Here is a 12,825-nt window from a genome sequence, read left to right on the forward strand (position 1 = left end):
TAGGGGATTTTGATAACATAACCTTTCCGACCATGGAGGAGGTTGAAAAATTCTACTATTATTATGCATTCATGATTGGTTTCAGCGTGAAAAAGTTTAGAAAGAGATACGCGAAGTTCGAAACCGTATGGAGATCTGGAGGAGAACTTGGGCCTGCTCGAATGAGGAGTACTGCTACAGCAAGAAGGATCCAAATACTGATATTCCACATCCCATATTGTTCGGTTCAAATGGATGTACGGACCAGAATGGGCAATGTGGAGATCCTACAGTTGGAAAGAAAAAGAAGAGAAAGGGTGTGGCAAGGGGAATGAAGTACACAAGGACTGGTTGTAAAGCGAACTTCACCGTTAAGATGGATGAAGAAACTGGGCTTTACCATGTGTTCAGATTTGAAACAACCTACAACCACTGTGTTGCAGTCATATCATAGTGTCACTTTCTCCGTTCATTTAGGAAAGTGACACCAGAGGACTTGGTAGAGGTGCAGGCACTCGAGTCAGCAGGTTTGAGGGTTAGCAGTTCTTTATATTTTATGGCAAGGCAAAATGGAGGTGCCCTTTTGGTTAGATTTATGTTGAAGGACTTATACAACAAATTGGACAGTTATAGGAGACTTAATAGCGAACTTGGTGATGCAGAAGCAACCATGAACTGGTTACGCATAAAAAGATTGGAAGATCCTAATTTTTTTTGTAGGTATATCAGAGATGAAGATGGGAGATTAGCTGCTCTGTTTTGGAGGGACCATGCTTTATTCTTGGACTACCAAGCATTTGGGGATGTTTTGATCATAGATAGCACCTACAAAACAAACATCTATGGAATGCCATTGGTGTTGTTAGTCAGTACAAACAACCACCAAGCTAGTGTGGTATTTGGTTGTGCTCTCGTTCGTGATGAGAAGGAGGACACGTTCCATTGGTTGATTGAGCGATTCGTTTCTTCAATGGAGAACAAGGTCCCAATAACTGTTGTAACAGATGGGGATGAAAGGTTGCACGCTGCACTTCACACACACATGCCAAAAACAAGGTGTGTTCATGGCACATAGGGCGGAATGTAGGTCAAAATATAAAAGACGAAAAAGTTTAAAAAGTCTTCGGGAAGCTCATATATGGGTCATACAGTATAGAAGAATGGGACATGATGTGGGTGAAGATGATAGTGGAAAACGACTTGGGGGACAATGAATGTCTAAAGACACTCCATGATAGGCGTGAGCGATGGTCGAAGACATTTTTCAAGTAAATTTTCTAACCATTTCAGCATTTGGGCATTATGAGGCATTAGTGCGACATGTGTTTACCGTTGGAACAGGTTATATGCACATATTGGTACAACACATCTTTGTATATATTCTTGCGTTTGAGCATATTTATTACAATTCTTATGCTAATTTGTTAGATTTATTTACCTAAGTATTTTAAGTAGTGATGTTATTGTTTATGTTTTGTAATGAACTATGTTATTTAACTGAAATGTGAACTAGTGAAGTATGTTAGAATGAGTATACAGATTTCGGAAATGGTAATGTGAATGAATTTGTCAATTTAGATGGTCTTTATTTTGCAGAGGGACATCATTGTGGCGGAATTTGCAGCACACAATGGTGTGAGGGTATGAATAACAAGGTTAAGACAAAGGTGTGTGCTTACGTCAAGCTGGTTCAATTTGTACCAAGGTTGTACCACAATGTTGGGCGGTTGAGAGATCGGTATATGTTGGATGACTTTAAGTCCCGCAATTACCACATGAAATTTGAATTACCAATGAAGGCCGTTGAGGAACAAGTATTCAATATCTACACGGACGACATCTATTTAGTCATCAGGGGCCATATGGTGTTTGAGAATGCGTTTAATGTCTCCACCCGTGTTGATTACGAAGGATCCAAAAACCTGACATGCTACGTCACACAGTACGGTGTAGAAGATAAGTGTTGGTTAGTGACTTACGCAGCCGGCAACACCGAAGGGGAGGGGGATACTTATAGATGTTCCTGCCATCTGTTTGAGTCAGATGTGATACCATACTGCCACATTTTCTCTGTTTTAAACGGGAAAGTGTGAAGATCTACCCGAAATCTCTTAATGCCCGAGGTGGATAAAATACGCAGGTAAGAAGTCATGTGTTGATAAGGTGATAATTGACAATGGTTTTGGGGAATCTCAGGCCCGTCGTTATGCCAAGTTAATTGGTCTAGCTAAAAGAGCTTGATACAACATGTCACTGACCGATGAAGGATTTGAGAACGGCACAGTTGATTTGCACATGCTTTTAGGGAAATATCATGTGAGCCCCTGAAAATTTTCTTTACTTTTCCGGCATACTGACACGCTTACCGACATTTCTTTAAATAGTAAATTTTTTGTTTCTTATTTTTGTGTCAAACTACACGTTGTTATGAGTGCGGAGGTATTCGCAAAATATTTTTCCGACTCTCGGTTAATTTTCTACGCGTTTACGACTTCTAAATCATATTTTCAGAAATTCCTATTTTCCATTTTTATAAATCTTGACCGTCCATTTGAGCGAATTGATCTTGACCGTCTGATCAACCTATAAATAGCCAACTACAATACACACCCATGCATGAGAGCCGCTCTCTCTTCTTTTTCCTTCGGCTTCTCCTCTCTCCCTGAGAGTACCCAGAAAAGGCTGTAGCCTTCTCTTCCACCTAGCGCCGCCGTCCGGCTAACCCAGACGGCGAGACCACTAGCACGGTTACCGCCTCTCTCCTCTCACTTCAACCATATCCTCGCAATTGACATGCAACTTCGATCCGGTGAAATCGGATCTTGTGGCAGTGAGCTCCGACGTCGGGTTCCTCGACTCCGACAACCTCTCCTTTTCCTTTTGCTGGTAAAGCTCGGTCCTCTTCATTGATTTCTAGTTCAATTCTTCAAGACAAAGCTTGAACCTTTTTGTTTTCTTGGTTTTGTCTCCAGCGTGTCCCATGAACTCCGGTGATCTTGTTCTTGGTTTCTCGGATTGAGTTTTGGACTCTGGAAGAGGAGGTGAGCTCGAATCAGCAGCAACAAAATTTGGGAGGTGGACAATACGTCCTAGCAACTCGGATTAGGAGTGGAGGATTGCAACGGCGATGGAATTTCTTTTCCGTGCTTCATTGAGGTATCAATCGAACCCCAATTCTTTTGATTTTTTGGTGTTATTGTGTTCGTAACGTCGTTTCGATTCGTTTGGTATTATTGCATGTTGGTTTTGGTTGGTTTTGATCGAAGATTGTTGGTCGGAAATTGATCGGAGAAGATAGGGTGAAAAAGCCTGGTTTTACTATTACCGAGTTACCTTTCACTATTTTACTGCCAATATAAAATTACCAAAATACCCATGTTGACTTCAAGAATTACAGTCTTACCCCTAGTAGTAAATAAGTTGAAAATTTATTGTTTTACCCAAACCTAATTTACCTTCTACTTTCTTTTTTTAACTTTAAGATTTCTGATTTAAATCGGAATAAGGGATTTTAGTATTTTCTGCTAAAACGTATTCCTAGCTCTTCGATTAAACGTCGAACTTGATTTTCACCCGAATCAGAAATTGAGAAACTTTTAATCGTGAGAGATTTAAATGCCGGAATAGTAAATTAAACATTTCCATCTTTATCGGTAACCTCGCGTCATAAATCTAAGATATGAATATCTATAAAATAAATTTACACTCACGTTTGAAAAAAATCAACCGATCATCCCGATACCTCGACTCGGGTGGTCAAATTGGTCAACCGTCGATAATTTGTTAAACCAACTATAAGCACAGTAAACCTTATGCTCATTTTTCCATTACTCGTTGAGCTACGAGACGAACTCGAGGGACGTGGTTCTACGCATAGCACGAGGAGCGAGATCTGGAGCAAGAACTTCGGCACTGCAATCTCAAGTAAGGGGTGAGCCGCCCACTAGGGTAATCCGTTATCTTTCCGAGTTAGTGATATTTATCGTTATTCGTGCGGTTCTTTAGTCGACGTCTCGAGCACTTTACTCGAGTTAGACGGTAAATTTATTGAGATATTGTATTATCGGTGATTCTGTCGTCCTGATATTCGACACCGTGTCTTATTTAGTATTGGTGATCCGTTGTCCTGATGTCCGACATCATACTGTATTCTTGTTGATTCTGTCGTCTTGATATCCGGCACCGTGTCTCATTTAGTATTGGTGATTTCCTTATCCTGATGTCCGGCACCATATTGAATTATCGGTGATACCATCGTCCTGGTATCCGGTACCGATTATGTGTATGTATGGTGATTCTATTGTCATGATATCTGGCGTCGTATACTTTATTGTGAGTGGTACCGTTGTCCTGATTTCTGGTCCCGTGACTCATGAAAAGGGTAGTACTAGATGCATAGTTCACAATCACTCCACATTCTCACTTCCTACTTGAGCGCTCATTTATATGTTTTTACATTAACGCATTGCACCCTTATCATATTTACTTTCTTTTTCAAACCCTACCTCGGTAGGGTATCGGCCCTAAAATGAGTTAGCGAGGATGAGTGCTCAGCCTCTTGTTTTGCTGGTGCCTAGTGACGTTGGTTTGGAGGCTAGTGTCCGGTTTGTTAGCCTTCGGGTATCATTGGTTGCTTCTCATTCCCGAGGATCTTAATTCACAGTGTTTCAGCTTTCCGATCTCTGATGATTGCTCGATTACTCGACATCAATATTTAATCATGTAAGCATCGTAAGTAGTATAAAGCAAGAGGGTATCGTTCACAAACCAGGGATCCATCCAGGGCTTAGAATCACAAACAATTAACACGAATTCATAAAGATATAAAGGAGTTTGATATATATATATATATATATATAGGATCAGATTGAAAGATAAAAACAGAAAATAAAACCTAAGCTAATATATACATGTGATCAACAAACCAACACATAAGCAATCACAAAAAAATATCATACAAAGCTAATGAAAATCAGATTCTAGTCCTCCTTTAAGAGTCATGCCGAGAAACTATCATGAATAACTAAGGTTGGATCATGCAATTAAGGTCCCAAGCAGTAACCTAAACACATAGACACTTAACACATTCAATTCATTCCAAGCGGTTCTAATCGAAATCTAACATACTTATCCTACCATGCAACTTCAAAGCCACGCATATTGAATTCATTAAGCATGTCACTTACTTAACCAACAATCATGCAATTCTGAAAATCACAGAGAAAAGATAAACATATTCATAGCATAAATCTTTAATCTAACAACCTAAATATCATGCTACAAGCGTATATATGACACATAGATACTTTCGAAATCATTCTAGAATAGATCACGGCATAAACCAAAATTCATAGAACTAAAAACCTAAAATCGTAACTTTATATAATTTGAAACAAGTAAGTATCTCATAGATAAAATCGAAGCAACTTTACACTACACAAATCACATACACAACCAAGAATAAGAAAAACCAAAAACCGAATTAAACATAGAGAGAATCATGGTTACACTTTATCAATCAAGCGATCTCACAAAGTATAGTTGTGGCCATTTAAGGGGATGGAACTTCTTCTCAATCGTACTTTGAAGATATAGATTGGTGGAGAATGGTGGACTCGGTTTTAGGATTCCTTGGAAGGTTGAGGGATTGATTCGGCAGAGCTATGGCTTGTGCTTGTGTGCAAGGTTAATGGTGATTAAATGGGGAGGCCGAGCCTCTTTATATAGGATAAAATAAACCCTCTTTTCCGTCCCTTGTAGGAGATAGAATCCAATTGGGAAGCTGAAATCTTCTTTGTTATGGATTTTGATTCATGTACTCCAAATCCAACTTGATATAGGAAACCAAATCCAATAGGGAGAACACATATGGGCTGCACGGCATCTCTCCATGTTCAACTAGGAATAGCTAGGCCAGCCTCTTCTTCTCCTTCTTCAACTCGGACATGATTTTCTTGTCTCACTAGGAATGCATCACAGCATGACTACTCATTGTCCAAATATGATTTGTCTTTCCTGAAAAGAATCGACGATTAAGGAATAGGAAAGTAGAGTCCTAATCGAGTAAGGAATCCTAGCTCGATAAGGATTTATAACACTTAGCACAATTTCATCATCAATTAATCTAAATTCGACATAGCTCTACTTAGAACAAACAAATGACAAATATGAACCTAAAACAACTAAATAAGAAGTAACAAAGTATAAGAATATGACATATATACATTAAGAACGTCACACTTCGTGCTCAGAGTTACGTAAACAGGTAATATAGGTACGTGACCAGAGTTACGTAAATTCAATACAGATGATTTAGGTTCTTATGCATAATTGATCAGTAATTGTTTACTTGCTTTGGTCGCTTATAAGTGGAAGAAAGAATGGACTCTTGGACTAGAAGTAATGCATGTGGGGAACTTAAAAGATTATTATATCTATAATCCTACTTAGATCCAATAATGCTTGTCTTCTGGTGGGTGAAAACAACCCCTATTGTGTTATAGTGTGAGAATATGAGCTAATTAAATAATTTGTGTTGTGTTTATTGGTTTATAATTTCTGCTTGGAATATAGGATGTCTGATCATCATTCCAAAAAGTGATTGAAGACACTTTTTTCTTTTTATAAGAAAGATGTTGACAATCAAGCACCTACATTAGAGACACCTATGCCATGTAATGATTCTCCTAATTCTTTGCCTATAAATGAAATGGAAATTCCACCTGAAATGGAGACGGGTAACCCTCCAATCATAGTTGATGCTCCAAAAGAGTCTCCTATTCAAGCTGATCCTGGATTACGTCAGTTGATTTGTACATTTCCGGTGAACGAACAAGATCGTATTCGAATGGAGTATCTCCTTATGGGACCTCATCAACCAAAGTTAAATAATTATCCACAAACTTTTGATGGACGTGAGAGGCGTCGTTTTCAACATAGATGGTTTACACTATATTCTTGGTTGGAGTGTTCAGAAGTTATAGATAGAGTATTTTGCTTTCCTTGCTTCCTTTTTGAAAAAAAATCCACCAAGGTATCCTTTGTTCACTGTCAAATGGTGTTGCAATTGGGGTAGAATGTTGGCTGGGAAGAATGGAATTTGTGGACAGCATACAGGAAAATTAAATTCTACTCATCAAAAGAATGTTCAAAGTTTGGCTAATTTATTGAGAACTTCTCAACACATTGATAGAGTGATTGACAAACTTCCACCAGAAATTGTAAGACAGAATAGGTTGCGTTTAAAAACAACAATAGCAGCTGTGCAGTATCTTGGAAAAGAAGGCTTGCCTTTTAGAGGTCATGATGAGTCTTCTAACTCTAGTAGTAGAGGGCATTTCATTGAGATGATAAAGAGTTATGCAAGTATGAATGATGAGATTGCAAAAGTTGTTCTTGAAAATGTTCCCAAACATGCCATGTAAATTGCACCATCAATTCAGAAGGAGATTCTAGATATCATTGCTAAGAACATTCGGAATAAATTTCGTCAAGAAATTGGAGATGCGAAGTTTTGTATCCTAGTTGATGAATCACTTGATGTATCTCACAAGGAGCAAATAGCAATAATTCTAAGGTACGTTAATTCTTTTATTTTTTTTATTTTTTTTGTCATAACCCGAAATTTTATTGATACGTATATTCTGATTATTCTTAGGTTTGTTAATGAAGATGGGTTTCTTCAAGAGAGGTATTTTGAAATAGTAAGTGTTGAAGACACTACTTTTGCTAATCTCAAGAAACATATATGTGAAGTGCTTTCTACAAACAAACTCCAAGTGTAAAATATGGGTGGTCAAGGATACGATGGAGCTAGCAATATGCGTGGTCAATTTTATGGATTGAAGACATTATTCCTTCATGACTGCCCTTATGCCTATTATGTTCATTGCTTTGCTCATCGATTACAATTAGCTTTGAATGCATGTGCTAGAGATGTTCCTGATATGCAATTGTTTTTTCAAATGCTAAGCTCCATTGTTGCTTTTGTTGGCTCTTCATCAAAGCGTACAAATCAGTTAAAAGATATTCAAGAAACAGAACTTGTAGAAAGTTTAGCAGATATAGATCTTGAAACTGGAAAAGGTCTAGACCAAATTCATAGTTTAAAAAGAGCAGGTATGACTCGATGGGGTTCTCACTTTGCTTCGGTTACTACTTTGGTTCATGTGTTTAAAGAAGTTACTCAACTTCTTCAAAGTATGATGACTGATAAAGACCTCACTGGAAGTATAAGAGGTGATGCAAAAGGTTTCCTTAAGGCATTGAGGGCATTTGAATTTGTATTTTGCTTGTTGCTCACTAACAAAATTATTGGAATTACTGATTTACTCTCTCAAGGCTTGCAGAAGCAATCACAAGATATTGTTAATGCTATGAATTTTTTTTCAATTACAAAGACAATTCTTCAAGCATTGAGGGATGATGGTTGGGATAGTTTTTACCAAAATGTCCAGCAATTTGGTGAAGATCATGGTCTTGAAATGCCTAATATGGATGTAGCTTATTCAATGGGTACTGGTCGTGGTTGTCAACAACATGATGTTGTTACAAATGAACATTACTATCATTTTGATGTGTTTAATGTGATTATAGATGTTCAGATGATGGAGCTAAATGACAGGTTCACAGAGCAAAGAATAGAACTACTTACTTTAAGCTCTGCATTAGATCCTAAAAATCAGTTCAAAAAGTTTGATATGGAGAAGATTTGCAGACTTGCAGAGAAGTTCTATCCTGAAGACATTGATGCATCAGAGGTTAGAGCTTTAATGTTACAATTAGAGAATTATAAGTATCAAGTAGTTTCTGATAAAGATTTTCAAAAATTGTCTTCTCTTGCATAATTATGTAGACGATTAGTTGAAACAGACTTAGCGAAGCTTTTTTCCTTGGTTGATAGATTGATTCGTTTGGTCTTGACACTTCTGGTTTCCACTGCAACTACTGAACGTGCATTTTCGGCTATGAAAATTATAAAAACTAGGCTTAGAAACAAGATGGAAGATGGATACCTTTCAGGTTGTATGATGCTTCACATTGAAAACGAATATGTAGATGATATTGATTCAGAGGTAGTGATTGATCATTTCGAGTCTATTGGAGATCGTAAAGCACAGTTCAGATAGAGCATCATACACTTGTAATGCTTCTTATGGTATTTTGATTTACAATTCTTGTATCTTTTTTGATCGATTCTTGATGAATACTATGTAAGAATTGTGTTTTAACTTATCAAGAATTCTTACCGGTTATTGATAAATTTTTTTCCGCTCACCTAAGTTTTAAACATTGAATCCGCCACTGATATTTTGTAGGATAATCAATTCATTGACATAGTCCATCTTGCACTTCTTAAAGCACACCACTCATAATCCATAATGAGAAGCGCCGAGCGCGGTAGTTGGCCGAGCAGCTGGACCCTACAATTTACAGAGATGAATTGTTTGTGTATCATATAGTTTCTACTTCGCTTTTTCAGATAACATGAATGTAGAGTATCTCTTCTGGTCCTCTAAAAAAAAAAGAGCTCTCATTCTTATGAGCTCACTCGATATATGATATACAATTTTCTGTAGCTTTTACCATGTTTAAAAGGTCCTCTCGAGATTCCATCTTTAAGATCAGCGACCCATTAGAAGAAGAATGAATACTAATATACGCAGATGGCCTACAGAGTTGGATTTGTTGATTTTCTAGGATTTCCTTCACTTCTTCAGATTGTTCGAAACGTACAGAATCTATACCCTAATTCTTACGAGAGATCCGAGTTTCTTATCTTATATCAGCTGTTTAACCCAGCGAGGAAGTAGACATTGCATCTTTCATTTCGGGTGTGACGGCTATAGGACTATTGACATTCAAAGACGAGTGTGTGGTTCATAGGAAGTTAACATACAACAGCTGAGTTGTAGACTTGATAAAAGAAATATGCATGATTAGGTATTTAGGTAGGTAAGCCTCAGGCTCAGGATTAGGTGAATCATGTGTAGACGTAGCTCTATACAATGTACGCTTGCTTATGAAGGGCGCGCTGCAAGTGATATACTTTAAGAGACTGCATTCTAGTAAGCGACTGCAACATATAGTTGTATATAGAGTCATGCCTGCATCAAGTCTCAGGTGAACAAATCCATTTGAGTATCATCGAAACTTAACGAAGATAGAGCCACGATTAGATTTCAAGTGGAGCCTTCACAAGTAAAGTGACAAAGCAAAAAAAATTTAAAAAAATACATTGTACAAGCTAAAGCTGAAGAAGAAAACATCAGGCAAACAAGAAATGAAAACAACATCATTGATTAAAACGATCGAAACGAGTTTTAGGTAACTCGGCATAATTAACCAGAAAAATGACCTGCGAACATTATTAAATTAGTGCGACTCCAAATTACTTCATAAGAACATTGAGACCATTATTTTGATGGCAGCCGTATTTATAAGTTTCTACACCTGGAGCTCTAGCTTTTCTATCTGTTCCATGAACCAGGAGTTAAAACATTTCTCCAAAATTAAGATTGCTCAAACATGCAAAACCGTGGGTTGACAATAGTGTAGCCTCCGTCTATTACAAGATTATGCCCGCTAACATACTTAGACTCATCACTTCCCAAGTATAGAACAGCCTCCGCCACATCTTCAGCCTTCAGCTCCGCCCCTTTAAGGTTGGAGTAAACTTCAACGACACTCCCGTCGTCGAGCTTGAAGAATTTTGCGACCAACGGCGTCTTCACCACAAATGGCGACACACAATTCACACGTATCCCGTACTGCCCGAGCTCCACCGCCGTGTTCTTCGTGAGCCCCTCCACTCCATGCTTCGAACTCGTGTAAGCATGCGTGGCGGCGCCCCCTATCACAGAGCAAACGCTAGCTGTATTGATAATGGTTCCTCTTCGAGCTCCCATCATCACCCTGGCCGCGTGCTTGGTCCCCAAAAACACACCAACCAGATTCACTCCGAGGATCTTCTCGAACTCGGCCTTGTCGTTGTGAAGGATGTTCGGCTTGGCCGCTTCAACGATGCCGACGTTGTTGAACATGATGTCTAGCTTTCCATACTTGGCGGTGGCCCTGTTCACGGCGTTTTCGACGTCTTTTTCGTTGGTCACGTCGCAATGGACGAAGGTAGTGGAGGAAGGGTTGAGTTCTTTGCAAACGGATCGGCCCAAGTCGTCTTGCACGTCGGCGATCACAACTTTAGCTCCGTGTTTGGAGAAGAGTCGGGCCGTGGATTCTCCAATGCCGCTGGCGCCGCCGGTTATCAGTGCTACCTTACCTTCAAGCCTACGTACAATATTATTCCACAAACAAGTTTAGATTTCGTCTAATATGGCGCCAAAAAATATAATCTCTATTAGCTAGAACTAATAACCACATGATAATGTATACCTTCTTGCAGCAGCGGAGAGTAAAGAGAACCCCGCCATGTAGTGCTCAAGTATTTGAAAACTCTCTTTGCTGTAGTAATGATCTGATCGATGGTACTAAAGCCTATAGCAGCTATGTATATACACACACACACCCTCACACCTGCCTTGTGCCTAATTGTATCTATTCGATAACTTGTACGCGTATGTAATCGCCAGCTAGTTTTCAGAACATAGAATTGCATGCATGGATTTCACAATTTCACATACCGCGTGTTTTCCTTCAAGTTTTCTTACTGTCATCGAATACGACTAGCTAGTTCTATAAACTTGTCAGGTTTTGAAGGTAGGAGATGCACTAATCGATTCAATATATTATTCTATAAACTCCATGTTCATCTCAGTGTTTTGAAAAACAAATATTGCCGGCCGGTCTGGTGCTTAGCGGTCTCCAAACGTCTATGATTAAAAATCATATATTAGCATAAAAGGGTCAAGAGAGCGCGCTGGATGGATTAGGCAACGTACAGTTGTGAATAATATTCTTCGTTACTAGCTAGATAGAAGGACATGGTCGTGTCAAGGTCATGTCAATATGGACTGAATAATCAAGGGGAACACATGCATGGTGATACCAGTTTGGACTTTGAAGTGAAAGGAACCAGGAAAATATGAAAGTTGAAGCTTTCGATCCTCCGCAGCTAGCCGACATAATCAATAAAGATGGTGTAATATATATATAGACCATGTTGACAAAAGGTTCAAAATTCAACGAAAGTGTCTGTTGCTGGCTAGGCTTGATGAAGCAGGTTTATCCCTATGGAAGAGAATTCATGTCAAGGAGCCAGGCACTAGAATGAAACAAATTTGTGGCTCATTCTTACCGTGCCTACTTTATACCCAACTCACAAATAATTACAAGTGTCTCTTATAATAACCATACTTATAAATTTATTGAGAAAAATAGTACTTAATATTTTTTTGTGAGGTGGGCATGAAGTGGGCACGATAAGGGTGAGCGAAAATTTACTTCCGTATTGGAAGATCAAGATTTTTTTTATCGAATATAGATATGTACGGGAGCATGATATGACTCCAAGAATGATAAATGCCAAGAGATTTTGGAAGATCAACATCTACATAGTTTTCACAGTTAATTTGCTTCCGCGATTGAGATCTATGTCATAACAAAGTTTAAAATCCTAAACTCAACAGATTATGATGATTTTTTTCTTTTTTGTTAATTGTTAAGGCCAGAGATCTAGAAATGAAGGATTGAGAGAGAGGAAGAGAGGAAATGAGGGAGACAGAAAAGATAGAAGCTGATATATTCATTCATTTCCAAAATAAGAGATACATAGCAGCATATATGTTGTCTATGATTAAGGCCACGTTACCCGAACACAGTCCCTTAGCTGAAGATTTCGACTTAATTAAACATACTTAATTAAAACACTAACTTCCTAGTGAGACTCGA

The 12,825-nt window shown here is 38.4% G+C and overlaps 3 protein-coding genes across 3 annotated transcripts; 2 read left to right on the top strand and 1 right to left on the bottom strand.

The window, feature by feature from the left end:
* The first annotated feature begins 127 nt into the window (after window positions 1-127).
* On the top strand, window positions 128-2,072 carry LOC126787189 (protein FAR1-RELATED SEQUENCE 5-like). Its single transcript, XM_050513110.1, has 4 exons — window positions 128-315; window positions 457-1,035; window positions 1,131-1,219; window positions 1,576-2,072. Exons 1-4 carry the CDS (start codon window positions 128-130, stop codon window positions 2,070-2,072), a joined length of 1,353 nt encoding a protein of 450 aa, XP_050369067.1.
* A 5,694-nt stretch (window positions 2,073-7,766) lies between these two features.
* LOC126787190 (uncharacterized) lies at window positions 7,767-9,107 on the top strand. Its single transcript, XM_050513111.1, has 2 exons — window positions 7,767-8,752; window positions 8,834-9,107. The coding sequence occupies exons 1-2, from the start codon at window positions 7,767-7,769 to the stop codon at window positions 9,105-9,107; spliced, it is 1,260 nt and encodes a 419-aa protein (XP_050369068.1).
* A 1,317-nt stretch (window positions 9,108-10,424) lies between these two features.
* On the bottom strand, window positions 10,425-11,488 carry LOC126788416 (borneol dehydrogenase, mitochondrial-like). Its single transcript, XM_050514406.1, has 2 exons — window positions 11,371-11,488; window positions 10,425-11,265 (listed from the first exon to the last, which is right to left on the bottom strand). The coding sequence occupies exons 1-2, from the start codon at window positions 11,406-11,408 to the stop codon at window positions 10,491-10,493; spliced, it is 813 nt and encodes a 270-aa protein (XP_050370363.1). The 5' UTR covers window positions 11,409-11,488; the 3' UTR covers window positions 10,425-10,490.
* Between the last annotated feature and the right edge of the window lie 1,337 nt (window positions 11,489-12,825).

Source organism: Argentina anserina, chromosome 3, assembly GCF_933775445.1.
Source record: "Argentina anserina chromosome 3, drPotAnse1.1, whole genome shotgun sequence".
Classification (NCBI taxonomy): domain Eukaryota; kingdom Viridiplantae; phylum Streptophyta; class Magnoliopsida; order Rosales; family Rosaceae; genus Argentina; species Argentina anserina.